The 20,872-nt window shown below is 43.3% G+C and overlaps 1 protein-coding gene across 2 annotated transcripts in view; it reads left to right on the top strand.

The window, feature by feature from the left end:
- Window positions 1-13,763: 13,763 nt before the first annotated feature.
- LOC110535788 (proprotein convertase subtilisin/kexin type 5) overlaps window positions 13,764-20,872 on the top strand; it is a 42,045-nt gene continuing 34,936 nt past the window's right edge. The window contains exons 1-2 of one of the 2 annotated variants that reach the window (XM_036935602.1): window positions 13,764-14,385; window positions 18,942-19,046. In XM_036935602.1, coding sequence (XP_036791497.1) covers window positions 14,206-14,385; window positions 18,942-19,046 — 285 coding nt within the window. In that variant the 5' untranslated portion in view covers window positions 13,764-14,205. The remainder of the gene's footprint in view (window positions 14,386-18,941; window positions 19,047-20,872) is intronic. The other variant, XM_036935601.1, reaches the window with a different exon arrangement.

The following is a 20,872-nucleotide window of genomic DNA, read 5'->3' as shown; positions in this document are numbered from 1 at the left end:
AACTCAGCAATTTCAACCATTTTACAGAGTCCATAGAAGGAAATCAGTTAATTTTAAATACATTAATTGAGCTCTAATCTATGGATTTCACATACTGGGCAGGGGTGCAACTGTGCCCCTCGCCTGTACCCACTGGCTAGGCCTGGCTCCCCAATCAGAATTTTTTTCTCCACAAAAGGGCCTTTAGGTAGCCTAGTGGTTAGAACATTGGGCCAGTACGCCGAAAGGTTGCTGGATCGAATCCCCGAGCTGACAAGGTAAAAAATATGTCGTTCTGCCCCTGAACAAGGCAGTTCACTGTTCCCCGGTAGGCCGTCATTGTCAATAAGAATTTGTTATTAACTGACTTGCCTAGTTAAATAAAGGTTCAACAAAAAATATATAGTAATATTAGACAAATACTACTCAGTTTCATCAGCTGTCTGGGTGGCTGGTCACAGACGAGATCCCGCAGGTGAAGAAGCCGGATGTGGAGGTCCTGGGCTGGCATGGTTACATGTGGTCTGCGGTTGAAGATTGGTTGGATGTACTGCCAAACTATCTAAAACGAAGTTGGTGGGTTATGGTGGAGAAATTAACATTTTAAATTGTCAAGCAAAACTGAGCATTCCTGCAGTCAGCATGACAATTGCACGCTCCCTCAATTTGAGACATCTGTGGTGTGACAAAACGACACATTTTAGTGGCCTTTCTATTGTACCCAACACAAGGTGCACCTGTGTAATGATAATGCTGTTTAATCAGCTTCTTGACATGCCACACCTGTCAGGTAGGTTGATGGATTATCTTGGCAAAGGCGAAATGCTCGCTAACGGATGTAAACACATTTGAGAGAGATCAGCTTTTTGTGCGTATGGAACATTTCTGGGATCTTTTATGTCAGCTCATGAAACATGGGACCAGCACTTTACATGTTTTTATTATTTTTTTAATCAGTGTAGAAAGAACGGTCAACTGCGTACGCAACCTTAATCTTAACAATTGCTGCTTGAACGTTGGCTGCTATGTTTATATTGTACATAATGCCAGTAATATAGGTTTGTACTTTACAAACTACGTTATATTGTAGGCTGTGATACATTGTGTGTAAGCATATGCCTATAATGCCTTCAAAATATTAATGCCCCTTGACTTATTGCACATTTTGGTACAGCATGAATTCAAAATTGATTAAATATTACATTCTCAGCCATCTACACACTATCCCATGATGAAAACAATAAATGAAAATGTATTGTAAATTAAATACAGCGACATTCACACCCCCGAGTCAATACATTGTAGAAGCATCTTTGGTAGCGATTGCGGCTGAGTCTTTCTGGGTAAGTCGCTAAGAGCTTTACACACCTGGATTGTGCAACATTTTCCCATTTTTCTTTTCAAAATTCTTCGAGCGCTGTCAAATTGGATATTAGTCATTCCTAGACAACCATTTTCAGGTCTTGACATTAGATTTTTAAGTATATTTAAATCGAGACTGTAACTTGGCCACTCAGGAACATTCACTGTCTTGATAAGCAATTCGGGTGTAGATTTGGCCTTGTTTATGGTTATGTCCTGCTGAAAGGTGAATTCATCTAAGTGTCTGGTGTAAAGCAGACTGAACCAGGTTTTCCTCTAGAATTTTCTGTGCTTTGCTCCATTCCATTTTCTTTTGTCTTAACTCCCTAGTCCTTAGCGATTTATAAGCATACCAATAACATACTGTCCACAATGTCTATACATCTCATAACTTTCAGAATGCACTGTTTCAGACCACTTGACTTTTTCCACATTGTAAATTACAGCCTTATTCTAAAATTATTTGTAAAAAATGTCTTCATTAATCTACACACAATACCCCACAATGACAAATAATTATTGTTTTAGTTATGTTTGCAAATGTATATAAAAAAAAAAAAAACTTAAACATCACATTTACATAAGTGTTCAGACCCTTTACTCAGAATTTTGTTGAAGCACCTTTGGCAGTGATTTACAGCCTAGATTCTTCTTGGGTATGACGCTACAAGCTTGGCACACCTGTATTCAGGGAGTTTCTCCCATTCTCTGCAGATCCTCTCAAGCTCAGTCAGGTTGGATGGGGATCGTCACTGCGCAGCTATTTTCAGGTCTCTCCGGTGATGCGTGTTCAGGTCAGGGCTCCGTCCTGTAGCCACTTCTGCGTTGTCTTGGCTGTGTGCTTAGGGTCGTTCTCCTGTTGGAAGGTGAACCTTCTCCCCAGCCTGAGGTCCTGAGCGCTCTGGAGCAGATTTTCATAATGGACCTCTCTGTGCTTTGCTCTGTTCATCTTTCCCTTGATCTAAACTAGTCTCGCAGTCCCTGCCGCTGAAAAACACACCCACTGCCTCATGATGCTGCCACCACCATGTTTCACCGTAGGGAGGGTGCCAGGTTTACTCCAGACGTGATGCTTCGCATTCAGGCCAAAGAGTTCAGTCTTGGGTTCATCAGACCAGAGAATCTTGTTTGTCATGGTCTGAGAGGACTTTAGGTACATTTGACAAGCTCCAAGTCGTGCTTTTTACTGAGGAGTGGCTTCATTCTGGCCACTATACCATAAAGGCCTGATTGGTGGAGTGCTGCAGAGATGGTTGTCCTTCTGGAAGATTGCCCAATCTCCACAGAGGAACTCTGGAGCTCTGTCAGAGTGACCTTCGGGTTCTTGTTCACCTCCATGACCAAGGCCCGTCTCCCCCGATTACTTAGTTTGGCCTGGCGACCAGCTCTAGGAAGAGTCTTGGTGGTTCCAAACTTCTTCCATTTAAGAATGATGGAGGACACTGTGTTCTTGGGGAACTTCAATGCTGCAGAAATGTTTTGGTACCCTTCCCCAGATCTGTGCCTCGACACAATCCTGTCTCAGAGCTCTACGGACAATTCTTTCGACTTCATGGCTTGGTTTTTGCTCTGACATGCACTTTCAAGTGGGGGACCTTCTATATAGATAGGTGTGTTCTTTTCTAAGTCATGTCAAATCAATTGAATTTACCACAGGTGGACTCCAAGTTGTAGAAACATCTCAAGGATGATCAATGGAAACCAGATGCACCTGAGCCAATTTCGAGTGAATACTTATGTAAATAAGATTATTTCTGTTAAACTATTTTCGCTTTGTCATTATGGTTTATGGTGTGTAGATTGATGACAAAATAGTTTTATCCATTTTAGAATAAGGCTGTAACGTAACAATGTGGAAAGAGTCGAGGGGTGTGAACACTTTCCAAATGCACTGTGTATACAGTTGAAGTCGGAAGTTTACATACACTTAGGTTGGAGACATTAAAACTCATTTTTCAACCACTCCACAAATTTCTTGTTAATTAACAAACTATAGTTTTGGCAAGTTGGTTAGGACATCTACTTTGTGCATGACACAAGTGATTTTTCCAACAATTGTTTATAGACAGATTATTTCACATATAATTCACAGTATCACAGTTCCAGTGGGTCAGAAGTTTACATACACTAAGTTGACTGTGTCTTTAAACAGCTTGGAAAATTACGTTATTACTTTAGAAGTTTCTGATAGGCTAATTGACATCATTTGAGTCAATTGGAGGTGTACCTGTGGATGTATTGCAAGGCCTACCCTCAAACTCACTGCCTCTTTGCTTGAAATCACGGGAAAATCAAAAGAAATCAGCCAAGACTTCAGACATGTTCTTTTAGGCGTTCAGGCGCCTTCAGGCGTTTGGCTTTTTTATGGCGGTTTTGGAGCAGTGGCTTCTTCCTTGCTGAGCGGCCATCCATGGATATGGATACTTTGTACCTGTTTCCTCCAGCATCTTCACAAGGTCCTTTGCTGTTGTTCTGGGATTGATTTGCACTTTTCGCACCAAAGTACGTTCATCTCTAGGAGACAGAACGTGTCTCCTTCCTGAGTGCTATGATGGCTGCGTGGTGTTTATACTTCCGTACTATTGTTTGTACAGATGAACATGGTACCTTCAGGCGTTTGGAAATTGCTCCCAATGATTGTTTTTTCTTTGGTCTTGGCTGATTTCTTTGGATTTTCAACTGATGTCAAGCAAAGAGGCACTGAGTTTGAAGGTAGGCCTTGAAATACATCCACAGGTACACCTCCAATTGACTCAAATTACATCAATTAGCCTATCAGAAGCTTCTAAAGCCATGACATAATTTTCTGGAATTTTCCAAGCTGTTTAAAGGCAAAGTCAACTTAGTGTATGTAAACTTCTGACCCACTGGAATTGTGATACTGTGAATTATAAGTGAAATAATCTGTCTGTAAACAATTGTTGGAAAAAATCACTTGTGTCATGCACACAGTAGATGTCCTAACCGACTTGCAAAAACTATAGTTTGTTAACAAGAAATGTGTGGAGTGTTTGAAAAACGAGTTTTAATGACTTCAACCTAAGTGTATGTAAACTTCCAACTTCAACTGTATGTACTCCGGACTCTGACATTGCTTGTCCTAATATTTCAATTTTTCTTAATTTAATTATTTTACTTTTAGATTTGTATGTATTATTAGATATTACTGCACTGTTGGAACGACAGTATTTCGCCACATCTGCATTAACATCTGCTAAATGTGTATGCAACCAATAACATCTGCTAAATATGTGTATTCAACCAATAAAATTTGATTTGATGCAGCCACCACTATGCTTGAAAATATGGAGAGTGGTACTCGGTGATGTATTTGATTTGCCCCAAACATAACACTTTGTGTTCAGGAAAAAAAGTGAATGGCTTTGGCACTTTTTTTTTGCAGTGTGTGTGTGTGTGTGTGTGTGTGTGTGTGTGTGTGTGTACACACACACACACACACACACACTTTAGTGCCTTTTGTACAGGCTTCCTTTTTTTTATGTTGTTGATCCATCCTCAGTTTTCTCATATCACAGCCGTTGAACTCTAACTGTTTTAAAGTCACCATTGGCCTCATGGGGAAATCCCTGAGCGGTTTCCTTCCTCTCCGGCAACTGAGTTAGGAAGGATGCCTGTATCTTTGACTGGGTGTATTATTACCCCATCCAAAGTGTAAGAACTGCCCTTCTTTTTGAGGCATTGGAAAACATCCCTGGTCTTTGTGGTTGAATCTGTGTTTGAAATTCACTACTTGGCTGAGGAACCTTACAGAGAATTGTATATGTAGGTTACAGAGATGAGGTAGTCATTCAGAAATCATGTTCAACACTTATTGCACCCGGTGAGTCCATGCAACTTATTCTACATCCTTACTTGTTAAGCAAATGTTTACTTCTTAATTTATTTAGGCTTGCCATAACAAAGGGGTTGAATACGTATAGACTCAAGTCATTTCCGCTTTTCATTTGTATTTAATTTGTAATTTAATTTATTTATTATTTTTTAACATAATTCCACTTTGACATTACGGGCTATTGTGTGTGTGTGTGTGTGTGTGTGTGTGTGTGTGGGCCAGTGACAATTTTTTAAAATTCAGGCTGGAGCTAAATGTGGAAAAAGTCAAGGGTGTAAATATTTCTGAATTCAGGCCTACTGTAGATTTGATTTGACTACCAAAAATACCTTCTCTGTAATGTGGTTGTTCTCCACTGGAGGGCGCAAAGTGGTCTTGGAATTAGGACTTCTATTAGGTGCCTGTTTTAGGCCAGATCCTGATTCTGTACGCTTATAATAAAATGTGCACTTGAACCCTTCTAGTCATAAAGCATTAGAATGGTGTAATTATTGGTATGACTAGAGGGAGTTTCCACCTGATATTCACCATAGTCAACTTAAAATTGCTCAACAAAATTGGAACATTAAACATGCTGATTCTAATGCTACTGATAATCTGTTGTACTCATTATAAAGCTGAGCTTCTATAAGATACAGTATCATTACCTTTGAGGTAACATCTATTATAACCACGTAACATTTCCTGTTGTTGGATATACCCATTAAATATAACTCAATGTCTTATGGAATGTATATGGGTCATTCCACCAATCTGGTGCCTTTTGAGATGTGGAACCGAACTTAATTTCACCCAATTTTAACATTGTCATCAACTTAATAAAAAACATGTTTTCCCTTCTCAAGATGTTGAATTAATATAATATATTTTTGAAGTGCCAAATAAAGTTACAGGCACTCTAACAGGGTGGTTGATGCTATCTGGGATCTCTGGGACGCCGCCACACTAACCCTTACCTTAACCATGTTACATTTCAACTTCAGTGGGGTAGGGATATCCCAAAGATTACGGATAACAAGGACAGTGACAGGATTGATGATCTCATCTTAAATCAGCTATAAATCCCTTTGTGACAAAGGAAATGGATACTTACAGTGCATTTGGAAAGTATTCAGACCCTTTGACTTTTTCCACATTTTGTTACGTTTCAGCCTTATTCTAAAATGGATACACTTTTTTTTCATCAATCTACACACAATACCCCATAATGACAAAGTGAAAACAGGTTTTTAGAAATGTTTTGCTAATTTATTAAAAATAAAAAACAGAAATACCTTTTTACATAAGTATTCAGACCTTTTACTCAGTACTTTGTTGAAGCACCTTTGACAGCAATTACAGCCTCGTCTTCTTGAGTATGACGCTACAAGCTTGGCACACCTGTATTTGGGGAGTTTCTCCCATTCTTCTCTGCAGATCCTCTCAAGCTCTGTCAGGTTGGATAGGGAGCGTCGCTGCACAGCTGATTGGGTTCAAGTCCGGGCTCTGGCTGGGCCACTCAAAGACATTCAGAGAAAATGGATAAAATCAATTACATACATTTTAGAATAAGGCTGTAACGTAACAAACTGTGGAAAAAGTCAAGGGGTCTGAATACATTCCGAATGCACTGTATGTGTGCAACAGGGAGGGGGAACATTTCTAGCCTGTCTATCTATGGATAACAGGGATGATGTGTTATGCTCGATCAGTTCTCCACCAGAAAATGGCCAACGAGTATAACCAGCTCACCTGCTTTTACACTGATTTGACTATTAGATGTTCAATGTTTATTTTTGAATAATACACTGCTCAAAAAAATAAAGGGAACACTAAAATAACACATCCTAGATCTGAATGAATGAAATATTCTTATTAAATACTTTTTTCTTTACATAGTTGAATGTGCTGACAACAAAATCACACAAAAACTATCAATGGAAATCAAATTTATCAACCCATGGAGGTCTGGATTTGGAGTCGCACTCAAAATTAAAGTGGAAAACCACACTACAGGCTGATCCAACTTTGATGTAATGTCCTTAAAACAAGTCAAAATGAGGCTCAGTAGTGTGTGTGGCCTCCACGTGCCTGTTTGACCTCCCTACAACGCCTGGGCATGCTCTTGATGAGGTGGCAGATGGTCTCCTGAGGGATCTCCTCCCAGACCTGGACTAAAGAATCCGCCAACTCCTGGACAGTCTGTTGGTGGATGGAGCGAGACATGATGTCCCAGATGTGCTCAATTGGATTCAGGTCTGGGGAACGGGCGGGCCAGTCCATAGCATCAATGCCTTCCTCTTGCAGGAACTGCTGACACACTCCAGCCACATGAGGTCTAGCATGGTCTTGCATTAGGAGGAACCCAGGGCCAACCGCACCAGCATATGGTCTCACAAGGGGTCTGAGGATCTCATCTCGGTACCTAATGGCAGTGAGGCTACCTCTGGCGAGCACATGGAGGGCTGTGCGGCCCCCCAAAGAAATGCCACCCCACACCATGACTGACCCACCGCCAAACCAGTCATGCTGAAGGATGTTGCAGGCAGCAGAACGTTCTCCACGGCGTCTCCAGACTCTGTCACGTCTGTCACATGTGCTCAGTGTGAACCTGCTTTCATCTGCTGCCAACACACTGACACTGACTCAACTCCAGCCACTTTAATAATGGGAATTGATGGGAAATGATGTAAATATATCACTAGCCACTTTAAACAATGCTACCTTATATAAATGTTACTTACCCTACATTATTCATCTCATATGCATACGTATATACTGTACTCTATATCATCGACGGTATCCTTATGTAATACATGTATCACTAGCCACTTTATACTATACTATGCCACTTTGTTTACATACTCATCTCTACATACTGTACTCGATACCATCTACTGTATCTTGCCTATGCTGCTCTGTACCATCACTCATTCATATATCCTTATGTACATATTCTTTATCCCCTTACACTGTGTACAAGACAGTAGTTTTGGAATTGTTAGTTAGATTACTTGTTATTACTGCATTGTCGGAACTAGAAGCACAAGCATTTCGCTACACTCGCATTAACATCTGCTAACCATGTGTATGTGACAAATAAAATTAGATTTTTGATTTGATTTCATCTGTGAAGAGCACAGGGCGTCAGTGGCGAATTTGCCAATCTTGGTGTTCTCTGGCAAATGCCAAACGTCCTGCACTGTGTTGGGCTGTAAGCACAACCCCCACCTGTGGACGTCGGGCCCTCATACCACCCCCATGGAGTCTGTTTCTGACCGTTTGAGAAGACACATGCACATTTGTGGCCTGCTGGAGGTAATTTTGCATGGCTCTGGCAGTGCTCCTCCTTGCACAAAGGCGGAGGTAGCTGTCCTGCTGCTGGGTTGTTGCCCTCCTACGGCCTCCTCCACGTCTCCTGATGTACTGGCCTGTCTCCTGGTAGCACCTCCAAGCTCTGGACACTACGCTGACAGACACAGCAAACCTTCTTGCCACAGCTCGCATTGATGTGCCATCCTGGATGAGCTGCACTACCTGAGCCACTTGTGTGGGTTGTAGACTCCGTCTCATGCTACCACTAGAGTGAAAGCACCCCCAGCATTCAAAAGTGACCAAAACATCAGCCAGGAAGCATAGGAACTGAGAAGTGGTCTGTGGTCACCACCTGCAGAACCACTCCTTTATTGGGGGTGTCTTGCTAATTGCCTATAATTTCCACCTGTTGTCCATTCCATTTGCACAACAGCATGTGAAATTTATTGTCAATCAGTGTTGCTTCCTAAGTGGACAGTTTGATTTCACAGAAGTGTGATTGACTTGGAGTTACATTGCGTTGTTTAAGTGTTCCGTTTATTTTTTTGAGCAGTGTATAAATATATAGAAAAAATATTTAAACAAGAGTTCAGTTCACGTAACACTGTCAGATTTTGTCTTTAAATTAATCACTAATCACATTAAATAAATAATCTTCAGAACTGACTTTGTCAAAGCAACGAAATAACTAGGGCTTTAAAAAAATGATTTATTGAATTCTCCATGACTGTGTTTACACAGGCAGCACAATTCAGATGTTTTTACACTAATTGGGCTTTTGACTAATCCGATCTTTTCACATCAGATATTTTTCAGAGCTGATCTGATTGGCCAAAAGACCAATTAGTGAAACAAATATCAGAATTATGTGTAGGTGCAGACAGTGTTCTCTAAACTATATGATAGAAAGTAGTAGTACTGTATGTATCCATATTTACAGTGGGGCAAAAAAAGTATTTAGTCAGCCACCAATTGTGCAAGTTCTCCCACTTAAAAAGATGAGAGGCCTGTAATTTCCATCATAGGTACACTTCAACTATGACAGACAAAATGAGAAAAAAAATCCAGAAAATCACATTGTAGGATTTTTAATGAATTTATTTGCAAATTATGGTGGAAAATAAGTATTTGGTCAATAACAAAAGTTTATCTCAATACTTTGTTATATACCCTTTGTTGCCAATGACAGAGGTCAAACGTTTTCTGTAAGTCTTCACAAGGTTTTCACACACTGTTGCTGGTATTTTGTCCCATTCCTCCATGCAGATCTCCTCTAGAGCAGTGATGTTTTGGGGCTGTTGCTGGGCAACATGGACTTTCAACTCCCTCCAAAGATTTTCTATGGGGTTGAGATCTGGAGACTGGCTAGGCCACTCCAGGACCTTGAAATGCTTCTTACGAAGCCACTCCTTCGTTGCCCGGGCGGTGTGTTTGGGATCATTGTCATGCTGAAAGACCCAGCCACGTTTCATCTTCAATGCCCTTGCTGATGGAAGGAGGTTTTCACTCAAAATCTCACGATACATGGCCCCATTCATTCTTTCCTTTACACGGATCAGTCGTCCTGGTCCCTTTGCAGAAAAACAGCCCCAAAGCATGTTTCCACCCCCATGCTTCACAGTAGGTATGGTGTTCTTTGGATGCAACTCAGCATTCTTTGTCCTCCAAACACGACGAGTTGAGTTTTTACCAAAAAGTTATATTTTGGTTTCATCTGACCATATGACATTCTCCCAATCTTCTTCTGGATCATCCAAATGCTCTCTAGCAAACTTCAGACGGGCCTGGACATGTACTTGTCATGTTGTGTCTTGTTTCTGTCCTTTCCCTTCACCCTGTCTCCCTCTGCTGGTCGTTATTAGGTTACCTTTTCTCCCCCTCTTTCCCCCAGCTGTTCCTTGTCTCCTCCTAACTACCTCGTCACCCCTTTTCCCACCTGTTCCCTTTTTCCCTCTGATTAGTCCTCTATATCTCTCTCTGTTTTTGTTCCTGTCTTTGTCGGATTCTTGTTTGTGTTATTCATGCCTGAACCAGACTGTCGTCATGTTTGCTGCAACCTTGTCCTGTCCTGTCGGAATCTGCCGGTCCATCTGAGCCTACCTATGTTTTGTTATTAAAGAAGCTCTGTTTACGTTAATTCGCTTTTGGGTCCTCATTCACGCACCGTAACAGTACTGGCTTAAGCAGGGGGACACGTCTGGCACTGCAGGATTTGAGTCCCTGGTGGCGTAGTGTGTTACTGATGGTAGGCTTTGTTACTTTGGTCCCAGCTCTCTGCAGGTCATTCACTAGGTCCCCCCATGTGGTTCTGGGATTTTTGCTCACCGTTCTTGTGATCATTTTGACCCCACGGGGTGAGATCTTGCGTGGAGCCCCAGATCGAGGGAGATTATCAGTGGTCTTGTATGTCTTCCATTTCCTAATAATTGCTCCCACAGTTGATTTCGTCAAACCAAGTTGCTTACCTATTGCAGATTCGGTCTTCCCAGCCTGGTGCAGGTCTACAATTTTGTTTCTGGTGTCCTTTGACAGCTGGTGTCCCTTGGTCTTGGCCATAGTGGAGTTTGGAGTGTGACTGTTTGAGGTTGTGGACAGGTGTCTTTTATACTGATAACAAGTTCAAACAGGTGCCATTAATACAGGTAACGAGTGGAGGACAGAGGAGCCTCTTAAATAAGTTACAGGTCTGTGAGAGCCAGAAATCTTGCTTGTTTGTAGGTGACCAAATACTTATTTTCCACCATAATTTGCAAATAAATTCATAAAAAATCCTACAATGTGATTTTCTGGATTTTCTTTCTCATTTTGTCTGTCATAGTTGAAGTGTACCTATGATGAAAATTACAGGCCTCTCTCATCTTTTTAAGTGGGAGAACTTGCACAATTTGTGGCTGACTAAATACTTTTTTGCCCCACTGTATATATTATATTTCAACAAAACAAAGAAGAATCTTGTGGCCCACAATGTAGAGCTCCGTATTCCGAGACAGGGCGAGGGAGGGTGAGTGGCTGGTGCCATTGTGCTCAAATACAGAAGTCTACACAGCTCTTGGGTCAGAGGTCAAAGTCAAATCTTGCTTTCTGGAAGCCAACCCAGAGAGAGAGAGAGTGGGGAAGGGGAGTGCAAGCAAGAGGAAAGAAGAAAGAAAGGTCCGGATGGAGAGAGAGAGGTAGCGTGAGACTGACCGTTTTAATAGTCCTTTCTATTAAAACGCTATCTCCATCCCTGATTTGTCTTGGTCATTATGAATGTGTATAATCTTGGCCACTTGGTAATTAACTCATGCTTCTGGTTTCCAGCAGGACTCTGCTTCTCTAGTCTGATCCACTACCAACCTCACTGCTGCACTCTCGTTTCACGTCACCAATCAATCACTGAATCTGTGTAGCGAAACAGAAAGTCATGGTAATACGAGGCTACTGCCTCTCAGGAATGACTCACTCTGGCCCTGTATGCTGCTGTAGTAGGAGGACCAATGTTTGATCTGTTGTGCAATAGATAGCCCCTGCATAGCAATACGATTGGCCCTCACCCGCCTTTGTATTTTTGAGGTGGCACTTTTTTTAAAAATCTTCTAAATTGTACAGGTGGATAAAGCTGAGGAGGCCTATTCCCGACAGGGAAAGCCCAATAATGGGCCCCAACTAAAGACCCCCAAGCCTCCCTTATGTGAAGATAATATATTTAGGTTATATAGGCTGTTATAACTCCCTTGCCTCATACTTCATGTTTCTATCCAGCTCAACTAGTACCGTGTCACACAATGGTTCAAAATAGGCTAATAGTGGCGTCTCAATGGTGGACGTAGGCTCAACCTTGAACATTTCAATGAACTCGAGCAGGAATGTACGCAGGAATGCCGATGTTTGTTGTCACTCGCTACTGCTCTCTCAGATGCTGTCGACAAAGATGTTTTGTGGGGTTCACACGGTTCATTCCCAAATAGGGGGCTGGATTTGGCCCCACAGCAGTGAGGCCGCACAGAGAATGGGGGGGGGGGGGGGGGGGGGTCGTGAGCTGGGTAGTTGATTTCGTTCTCAAATCATTGCTTGTTTTTTCTCCTTTCAATGCTTTAGATTACAAGTCCGTCTCTGCACTGAATGCTCGCGGTCATGGGGTGTTTTTGGTTCCTTTCATCTCATTTTGGAGGACCGTGAGATATTCTTGTCCCCCGCTTGTTGTTAGATTTGACAGCGGGGTCCATTCACCAAGAAATTGGCCGCAATTAGAGCAATTATGCTGATTTGCTACTTGTGTTTGAGGCGGAACACAGATTTTCTGTGTGCACTGTCCCTGGCTTGCTGCGGAGTTACTCCAAGCCACTGCTATGAAAACAAAAAACCTAGCAATCAGTAGGCCTCAAATTGGCCTACAAATAACGCCAACCTCAATAATGACACCATTAGCCTAGTACCGTGACAAATGTTGGTGGATTGTAGTCTACTGTGCAACATCTTTAACGAAGCGGAACACTGATGAGAGAGGTGGCAGCAATAATTAGTTATTACTTGCTTGGGATATTCATGATAACAATCTACACTGGGGATTTTCACCATTTCCATCTTGTCTTTAAGCTATAGGCCTAATAATCCCAGCCCAGTGGGTAAAATGTTGTTTTCCCTATTTTGTGCGCAGAAATCATTTGTAACAATTTAAATAGTTAGGCCTACAAAGTAACAAAGTCTGTCACATTGTTCCAAATCACACTAAACCCGCCTGCAATATTCTGACATATCAAGCATTTAGCAAATAACAATAGCCTTTAGAGGGCCTATTCAAACAGGCAAATACTGTCTCTCAGTCATAGATACAGTATCTGATAGACCATCTTGAGATCTAATTGGGTGTGCCTTTAAGACCCAGCAGAGCTCTGGTAGCACCAAGGGTTATGCTGCATTTGTAACCAAGTGGAAAGTGGGATTTACAACATATGACTCGAATACGTTCATTTGAACGGGCCTCCAATTGGTTATTACTAGTGGGGAAACTCGTATATCATCCCTGAGCTCAGACTTCTCCCACACATGCTGACCTCACCTACTAAGGAAATTACCTCGATAACAGCATTTTCGGCAGTTAAACGTAACAAAACATTATTTATACAAAGCAATCTATTAATATGGTTTGTTAACTATATAATGTGTTACTACCCAGAGCACTGTATATAAGCATGGTAATTGTACTTTTAGTTCATAGTTGACGCAGTTTGTTGGCCATAGCCCATCGGCGTTTCTCAACGAGTTCAAAACACATGAAAGTATCCAACTGGTTTTTACGAATTCAATTGGTACATTTCCATCTCCCACTTGGTTACGAACGCAGCATTAGCCGTTCTTACTCTTCAGAGTGTCGCTCGTTTTTTTCGCCACTGTAAAGGGAGAATGAGAACCAACATCCGAGGTCTGGGTGAAAGGAATTAACCCAGGGCACTGCATTCAGACCATAGATTCAGCCATATTATCCTCACTGCTGCTACGGAGAAATAGGCAAACTTCGAACTCTCCATGCACGCGGAGAACACAGAACAGGACCGTCTAACGGGCTTTTGAGGCATTTTCGGTCTCCGTTTTTTTCTTTCCTTGCGTGTAGTCTATGTGGAGCGAACAGTTATACGATAATCTTGCTTGCACTGCCTGCGGCGAGAAGAGAAGTTTGGTTGTTTGCCTAGTCGGAAGGAGGACACACGGGTGGCTCTGGGGGGGGAAAGTAGTGGAAGATGGTTTGGAACGCCGCTTTGAGAATAGTATTGATGTGCATCCTGGCGCTCTTGCTCGGTTTTACGTCTGTCCCGTGCAAAGCTCGGATTTACACCAACCATTGGGCTGTACGGATAAACGGGGGACACGACATCGCTGATCGGATAGCGGGCAAATATGGCTATAAGAATATGGGACAGGTATGTTTGTGGTTCTTCTCAAAAAGTTGTATATATTTTTCAAATAACTTCCAAAATGACTTTCAAAGTCAAATCCTGCACTAGTGTTTTTGTTTGATAAATGAAACGTATTTTGATATTGATATTGAACCGTGGTGTTTCGTCACTCGGATTGAAGTTCAATTGTCAAGGTTAGCCACCGGGCCCGGGGACACAGTGGAGAGTCCTCCCACAGGGCCAGTCCGAACGCGCTACCTTCATTCTTATGTGCCTTGATTAAAACTTGAAACTTGAACCCCGGATAGTATCTGGTGTGTGGTTGTGTGTGGCGGGGATCAGCCTATCACAACCGGGACAGACAATGACTGAATGAAGGGGGAGTGTAGTCATTAGGCTCCACAGCGGTGGAATAACAGGTGCCTCCCCCCACACGCAACAGTTACTGCCGAGTATTTCATGGTTCAAAGTAAAAAGGGTCTGCCTGATAAAATCACATTTCAAATCAAATGTTTGGAATTGTATTCGTCACATGCTTCGTAAACAACATGTGTGGACTAGCGGTGAAATGCTTATGGCCCTTCCCAACAATGCAGAGAGAAAGAAAATCGGGATAAACAAGAAAAAGTTAAACGCTTCGTAATAGAAACGCAATGAGTAACGATAACATCGCTATACACTAGGTACCCGTACTGAGTTGATGTGCAGGGATACGAGATAGGTAGATATACTACATGACCAAAAGTATGTGGACAGTCTTTCAAATTAGTGTATTCTGCTTTTCAGCCAAACCCGTTGCTGATAGGTGTATAAAATCTAGCACACAGCCATGCACACTCCATAGACAATCATTGGCAGTAGAATGGTCCATGTACTGAAGAGCTCAGTGACTTTCAACGTGGCACCGTCATAGGATGCCTCCTGTCCAACCGTGTGTCTGTCCTCAGTTGCAACACTATGGAAGCAACGTCAGAGCAATAACTGTTTGTCGGGTGCTTCATGAAATGGGTTTCCATGGCCAAGCAGCCGCACACAAGCCTAACATCACCATGCACAATGCCAAGCATCAGCTGAGGTGGTGTAAAGCTCGCCGCCATTGGACTCTGGAGCGGTGGAAACGTGTTCTCTGGAGTGATGAATCAATACTTCCTCATCTGGCAGTCCGATGGACAAATCTGGGTTTGGCGGATGCCAGGAGAACTCTACCTGCCCCAATGCATAGGGGCAACTGTAAAGGTTGGTGGAGGAGGAATAATGCTCTGGGTCTGGTTCAGGCTAGGCCACTTAGTTCCAGTGAAGGGAAATATTAAGACTACAGCACATTCTAGATTATTCTGTGCTTCCAACTTTGTGGCAACAGTTTGGGGAAGGCTCTTTCCTGTTTCAGCATGTCAATGCCCCGTGCACAAAGCGAGGTCCATACTGAAATGGATGGTGAGATTGGTGTGAAAGAACTTGACTGGTCTGCAAAGAGCCCTGACCTCAACCCCATCGAACACCTTTGGGATGAATTGGAACGCTGACTGCGAGCCAGGCCTAATCACCCAACATCAATGCCCGATCTCACTAATGCTCTTGTGGCTGAATGGAAGCAAGTCCCAGCAGCAATGTTCCAACATCTAGTAGAAAGCCTTCCCAGAAGAGTGGAGGCTGTTATAGCAGTAAGGGCAGGAACCTACTCCATATTAATGCCCATGTTTTTGGAATGACATGTTCAACGAGCATGTGTCCGTATACTTATGGTCATGTTGTGTATGTAAATATAACTAGGAATAAAACTGACAGATAGTAAACCTCATCAGTACATCGCCTGGTATAGAGTTCCTGAGTGGCAGAGACCCCGGCTGTACGCACTACCCACTGTAGTGCCTTGCGGTCGGTCGGATGCCAAGCAGTTGCCATACCAAGCCAGTCAAGATGCTCTCAATGGTGCAGCTGTAGAAATTTCAGGATCTGAGGGCCCATGCCAAGCCTCCCGAGGGGGAAGAGGTGTTGCTGTGCCTTCACCACTCTGTTGGTGTGTTTCAGACCATGATAGATCCTTAGTGACGTGGAACACTGAGGAACTGGAAGCTCTCAACCCGCTCCGCTATAGCCCCGTCCATGTGAATGGGGGCGTGCTCTGCTCTCCGTTTCCTGTAGTCCACCATCAGCTCCTTTGTCTTGCTGACGTTGAGGGAGAGGTTGTTGTCCTGGCACCACTCTACCAGGTCTCTGACCTCCCTATAGGCTGTGTCATCAGTGATCAGGCCTACCACCGTTGTGTCATCTGCGAACTTAACGAGGCTGTTGGAGTCGTGCACGGCCGTGCAGTCGTGGGTGGACAGGGAGTACAGGAGAGGACTAAGCAAGCACCCCTGAGGGGTCGTATGCGAATCGGGGTGGGTCCAGGGTGTCTGGGATGATGCTGTTGTTGTGAGCCATGACCAGCCTTTCAAAGCATTTCATGGTTACATATGTGCTACGGGGCGATAGTCATTTATACAGGTCGCCTTGGCGTTCTTGGGCACAGGGACTATGCTGGTCTGCTTGAAATATAATGATATTACAGACTGGGTCAGGGATAGGTTGAAAATGTCAGTGAAGACACTTACCAGCTGGTCAGCGTCAGCGCGTGCTCTATCCACGATGAAAGCCATACTATGTATTCTGACAGGTTGAAAAGGAGTATTGTAGACCAGTAGGGTCATCCAGCTCTCAAACCCCCGCCACCCTTTCTCCCTAGTTATATAGTGGCAATTTACCCCTCCCCCCTCTCATTTACGAGAATTGCAATGGGTACAGGTATTTTTATTTGATGAATTTGACAAAAAAATGCTAAACAGTTTTTGCTTTGTCATTCTGGGATATTGTGTGTAGGTCGATGAGGGGAAGAATAAACAATTGAATCAATTTTAGAATAAGGCTTTAATGTAACAATGTGGGGAAAGTCAAGCGGTCTGACTACTTTCCGGATGCACTGTATGCTACCTGCTGTTGCCTTGTGTCTTCCACGTTCTGACAGTGACGCGGTCAAAGCCTGACCTCTGGGTCTATGAGAAATTCCACTGTAACACTTTGTAAAAGTTACCTTTTTTTTTGTTTTCACTTTCAAATGTATGCCAAGCTAAAATGATTGTTTAACAAACCATACAACTACACTACTCTTTCCATGACATGGGCTGACCAGGTGAATCCAGGTGAAAGCTATGATCCCTTGATGATGACTTCAATCAGTGTAGATGAATGGGAGGAGACATGTTAAAGAAGGATTTTTAAACCTTGAGCCATTTGAGACATGGGTTGTATTTGTGTGCCATTGAGTGTTTTGGGCAAGACAAAATATTGAAGTGCCTTTGTACAGGGTATGGTAGTAGGTGCCAGGCGCATCGGTTTGTGTAAAGAACTGCAACGCTGCTGTGTGTATCGAGTGGTCCACCACCCAAAGGACATCCAGCCAACTTGACTCAACTGTGGGAAGCATTGGACTCAATATCGGCCAGCATCCCTGTGGAATGCTTTCAACACCTTGTAGAGTCCATGCCCTGACGATTTGAGGCTGTTCTGAGGGCAAAAGTGTTGGTATAACTCAATATTAGGAAGGTGTTCTTAATGTTTGGTATATTCTGTGTATATGCAGAAGTCTACTTTTAACAATTGCCACAGAGCATTTTACTAAAACACATTTACATTAGGAACAGTGCCGATGTCAAGTTCGGAAACAGAATGACAGTAAAAATCTCCCTCAGTATTTTGTGAACACGTTTTCTGAAAAACTTTGTTAAATATCTACTACAAAATTACGTTTCAAAGATGTCTGCTGAAAGAATGGGGTGTCAGCGATGATACCTTGAGTTTGAAAAATCTATTTTGGGGTATTGAACTACAGTAAGCGAAGTGGATCAACACCTGGTAACAGAATTGCATCATGGGTCCTTGATCTGCATTAAACAGAAATGCATATGAATGTCATTCTCTTCATGGTGATGTGTCTGAAGAGGTACACAAAACATCCTCCATTGCAGTTGGCTATATTCTATCAAGCTCCGCCCCCAAGCAAGACCAAATTTGTTTGGTCCAGACCGGACCAAATCTGTACCAATTGTAGACGTCTATGTTTCACATGTTTGGACAGCCCAGTCCGGTAGAGTATATTACATCATACTGTACTCTACTGTACTAAACTCTACTGTGCTGTATTTAACAATACTTTACTGTTCTCTACTGACTATGATTTCACATTGTGGCCAATTCAATTGCAGTCATCCTGTTACAGATTTTTGGATTTGGTAACAGAGTGACGCGTTTTTAATCACTTAATAATTCCTAAACAAAATGATCAGTAAAAACACAGACTTTGTCTCTGTCTGTCTTGTTTAGGAGGTTTGTGTTTCCCGTCAAACTCGGTTGCCGTTTTTGACTTAAGGGACAAATAAATAAATGTTTGATATTTCTGTCTCATTTACATTCATGATGCCACCTCCTGATGTCTTTTTGGTACATAACCCGTGAACGCATCTGAAATTCCAACCTAATTCACACCAGTTCGGATGCAACCAGTGTGTTTACTGTAGACTGATGGCTTGTGTTTTCCTCGGCAGATTGGCGACCTGAAGGACCACTATCACTTCTTTCACAGCAGGACCATCAAAAGGTCGACGCTGTCCAGTCGCGGTGGCCACAGCTTCATCTCGATGGAGCCCAAGGTAAGCCTGTCACCGTCGCCGCCTCAGTGTTCGTGGGCCCCCCAGACGGGTCATCGACACCCGCCTGCATTATTGACGAGTCTCAGAACACCGGCGTTGGTCTTGCCCTGATGATGCGTACAGTCCAGGGCACAATTGTAGCTCAGCACACCGAGCTACACAAAAGTCGACCAACCATAGCGCCACTGAGCATAGTTGTCTTCAACGTGAGATGTATTATACTCGCTTGAAACATTGGCCGTTTTGAACATATTCCACAATACTCCCCTCGGGGCAGGAGGCAGTTTGGCATTGACAGGCGTCACAGAGGGGGAGAGAGAGAGAGCAGTGTTCTCTTTGCCTGTCTTCTTCCTCTGGTTTCTCTTCTGTGTGAGGGGTTGACAGGAAGGAGATGTGTAAATGATGTCAGCTGGCCCTGCAGTCTGAGCTGGGAGTCTGTCTGTTCAGGGATCAGTGTCCTATCATTCTGATGCCAGTCTCATTTTGGGCAGGACTCTATCACGGGTGCTCTGGACTCAGTCTGTGTAGTCGGTTATTTAACTAATCACATTGTTCTGCTTAGTTGTGTAATGCCAGTCATCTCTGTGTTTGTGTGAGAGTCCGATGGGTGTAGCAGGCACGCCTTGTTTGTTTGTGTGTGTGTGTGTGTGTGTGCGTGGTCTACCTGTTGGCACGCATGTCTCCGTGGCTTGGAGAAGAGGTCCTTGAGTGTGACCTCACCCTGGGGACCTTTTACCCCATTGAAAAAAATATATATAATATCTGCTTTTATTTAGCAGACGCTCTTATCCAAAGCGACTTACAGTAGTGAGTGGATGCATTTTCGAACCCACAACCCTGGCATTGCACGCGCCATGCTCTAACAACTGAGAAATACGAGACTTCCTCAAAGTAATCACTGATTTATAACAGATTTGGATAGGCAAGGACCTCATCACTTCTACCTATACGTTCATGTCAGATCAGTGATCCCTTCAAGGAAACGAGAAACGAAGGAAGTATGCATTACAAACCTCTGACTTCAACTGGCACTCCTGCTGTACGGCTGGCCCTTTTGGATCCTGGTTGCCCTTGGTTACTGACCCAGTCAGTGAGAGAGGCAGAGACTGCGATAGAGAGAGCCACCTGCAAACCCTTAAGGGGCAAAGCAGAAGCAGTCGTATTTCAAAAGCCCCCAGTCCAGTTCACCATCTGAAGGAAGAGGGAGAGTTCAGATCCGGTTCCTCTCCCTCTTAGTGCACTCTCAAGTCAGTGGCGGAGCTAATGGATGACTGTCTGCTGGGGTCAGACCTCCTGTCCAGGTGACTGTCTGAGGACCGTTGCATAAGGCTTACCACTGTTCATGCACGAACACACGGACGTAGGCAGGCAGACGGAGAGACAGACACACACACACACTGATGGCTCTGCTGTTCTGAGCTCAGTGAGGTGTGGAAACAGTTACTTTGAACCTGATGTTAATGACAGAGTAAAATGAGCAGAGACTTGTGCCTGCTGTCTTCGCACCAGTCTGATCGCCCCGCCATCACTGTTACACTTGTATATTTTTTTTCTTCTATCCTTTTTAGACTTCACAACTACATCCTAGGTGTCCCCCCCCTTTCTGCCTGTGTTTTTGTTGGTCTACCCCATCGCTCGCTTTTCTCCATTTTTATTTTGCTTTTCCCCTCCGCTCTCTGGAGAGACTGACAGATATTTCCCTCTGATATGAGTGTCTACTTCACTTCCCTTGTGCAAAGGTGAGATGCAGCAGTCAGTTATGTAGCTACATATCAAGTATAGGGCTCTAATCTGGCCAGGTTTGAGATTTCCTTGTCCATTGTCCA

This window comes from Oncorhynchus mykiss, chromosome 11 (genome assembly GCF_013265735.2).
Source record: "Oncorhynchus mykiss isolate Arlee chromosome 11, USDA_OmykA_1.1, whole genome shotgun sequence".
Lineage (NCBI taxonomy): Eukaryota > Metazoa > Chordata > Actinopteri > Salmoniformes > Salmonidae > Oncorhynchus > Oncorhynchus mykiss.
This window is presented reverse-complemented; position numbering and strand designations above follow the sequence as displayed.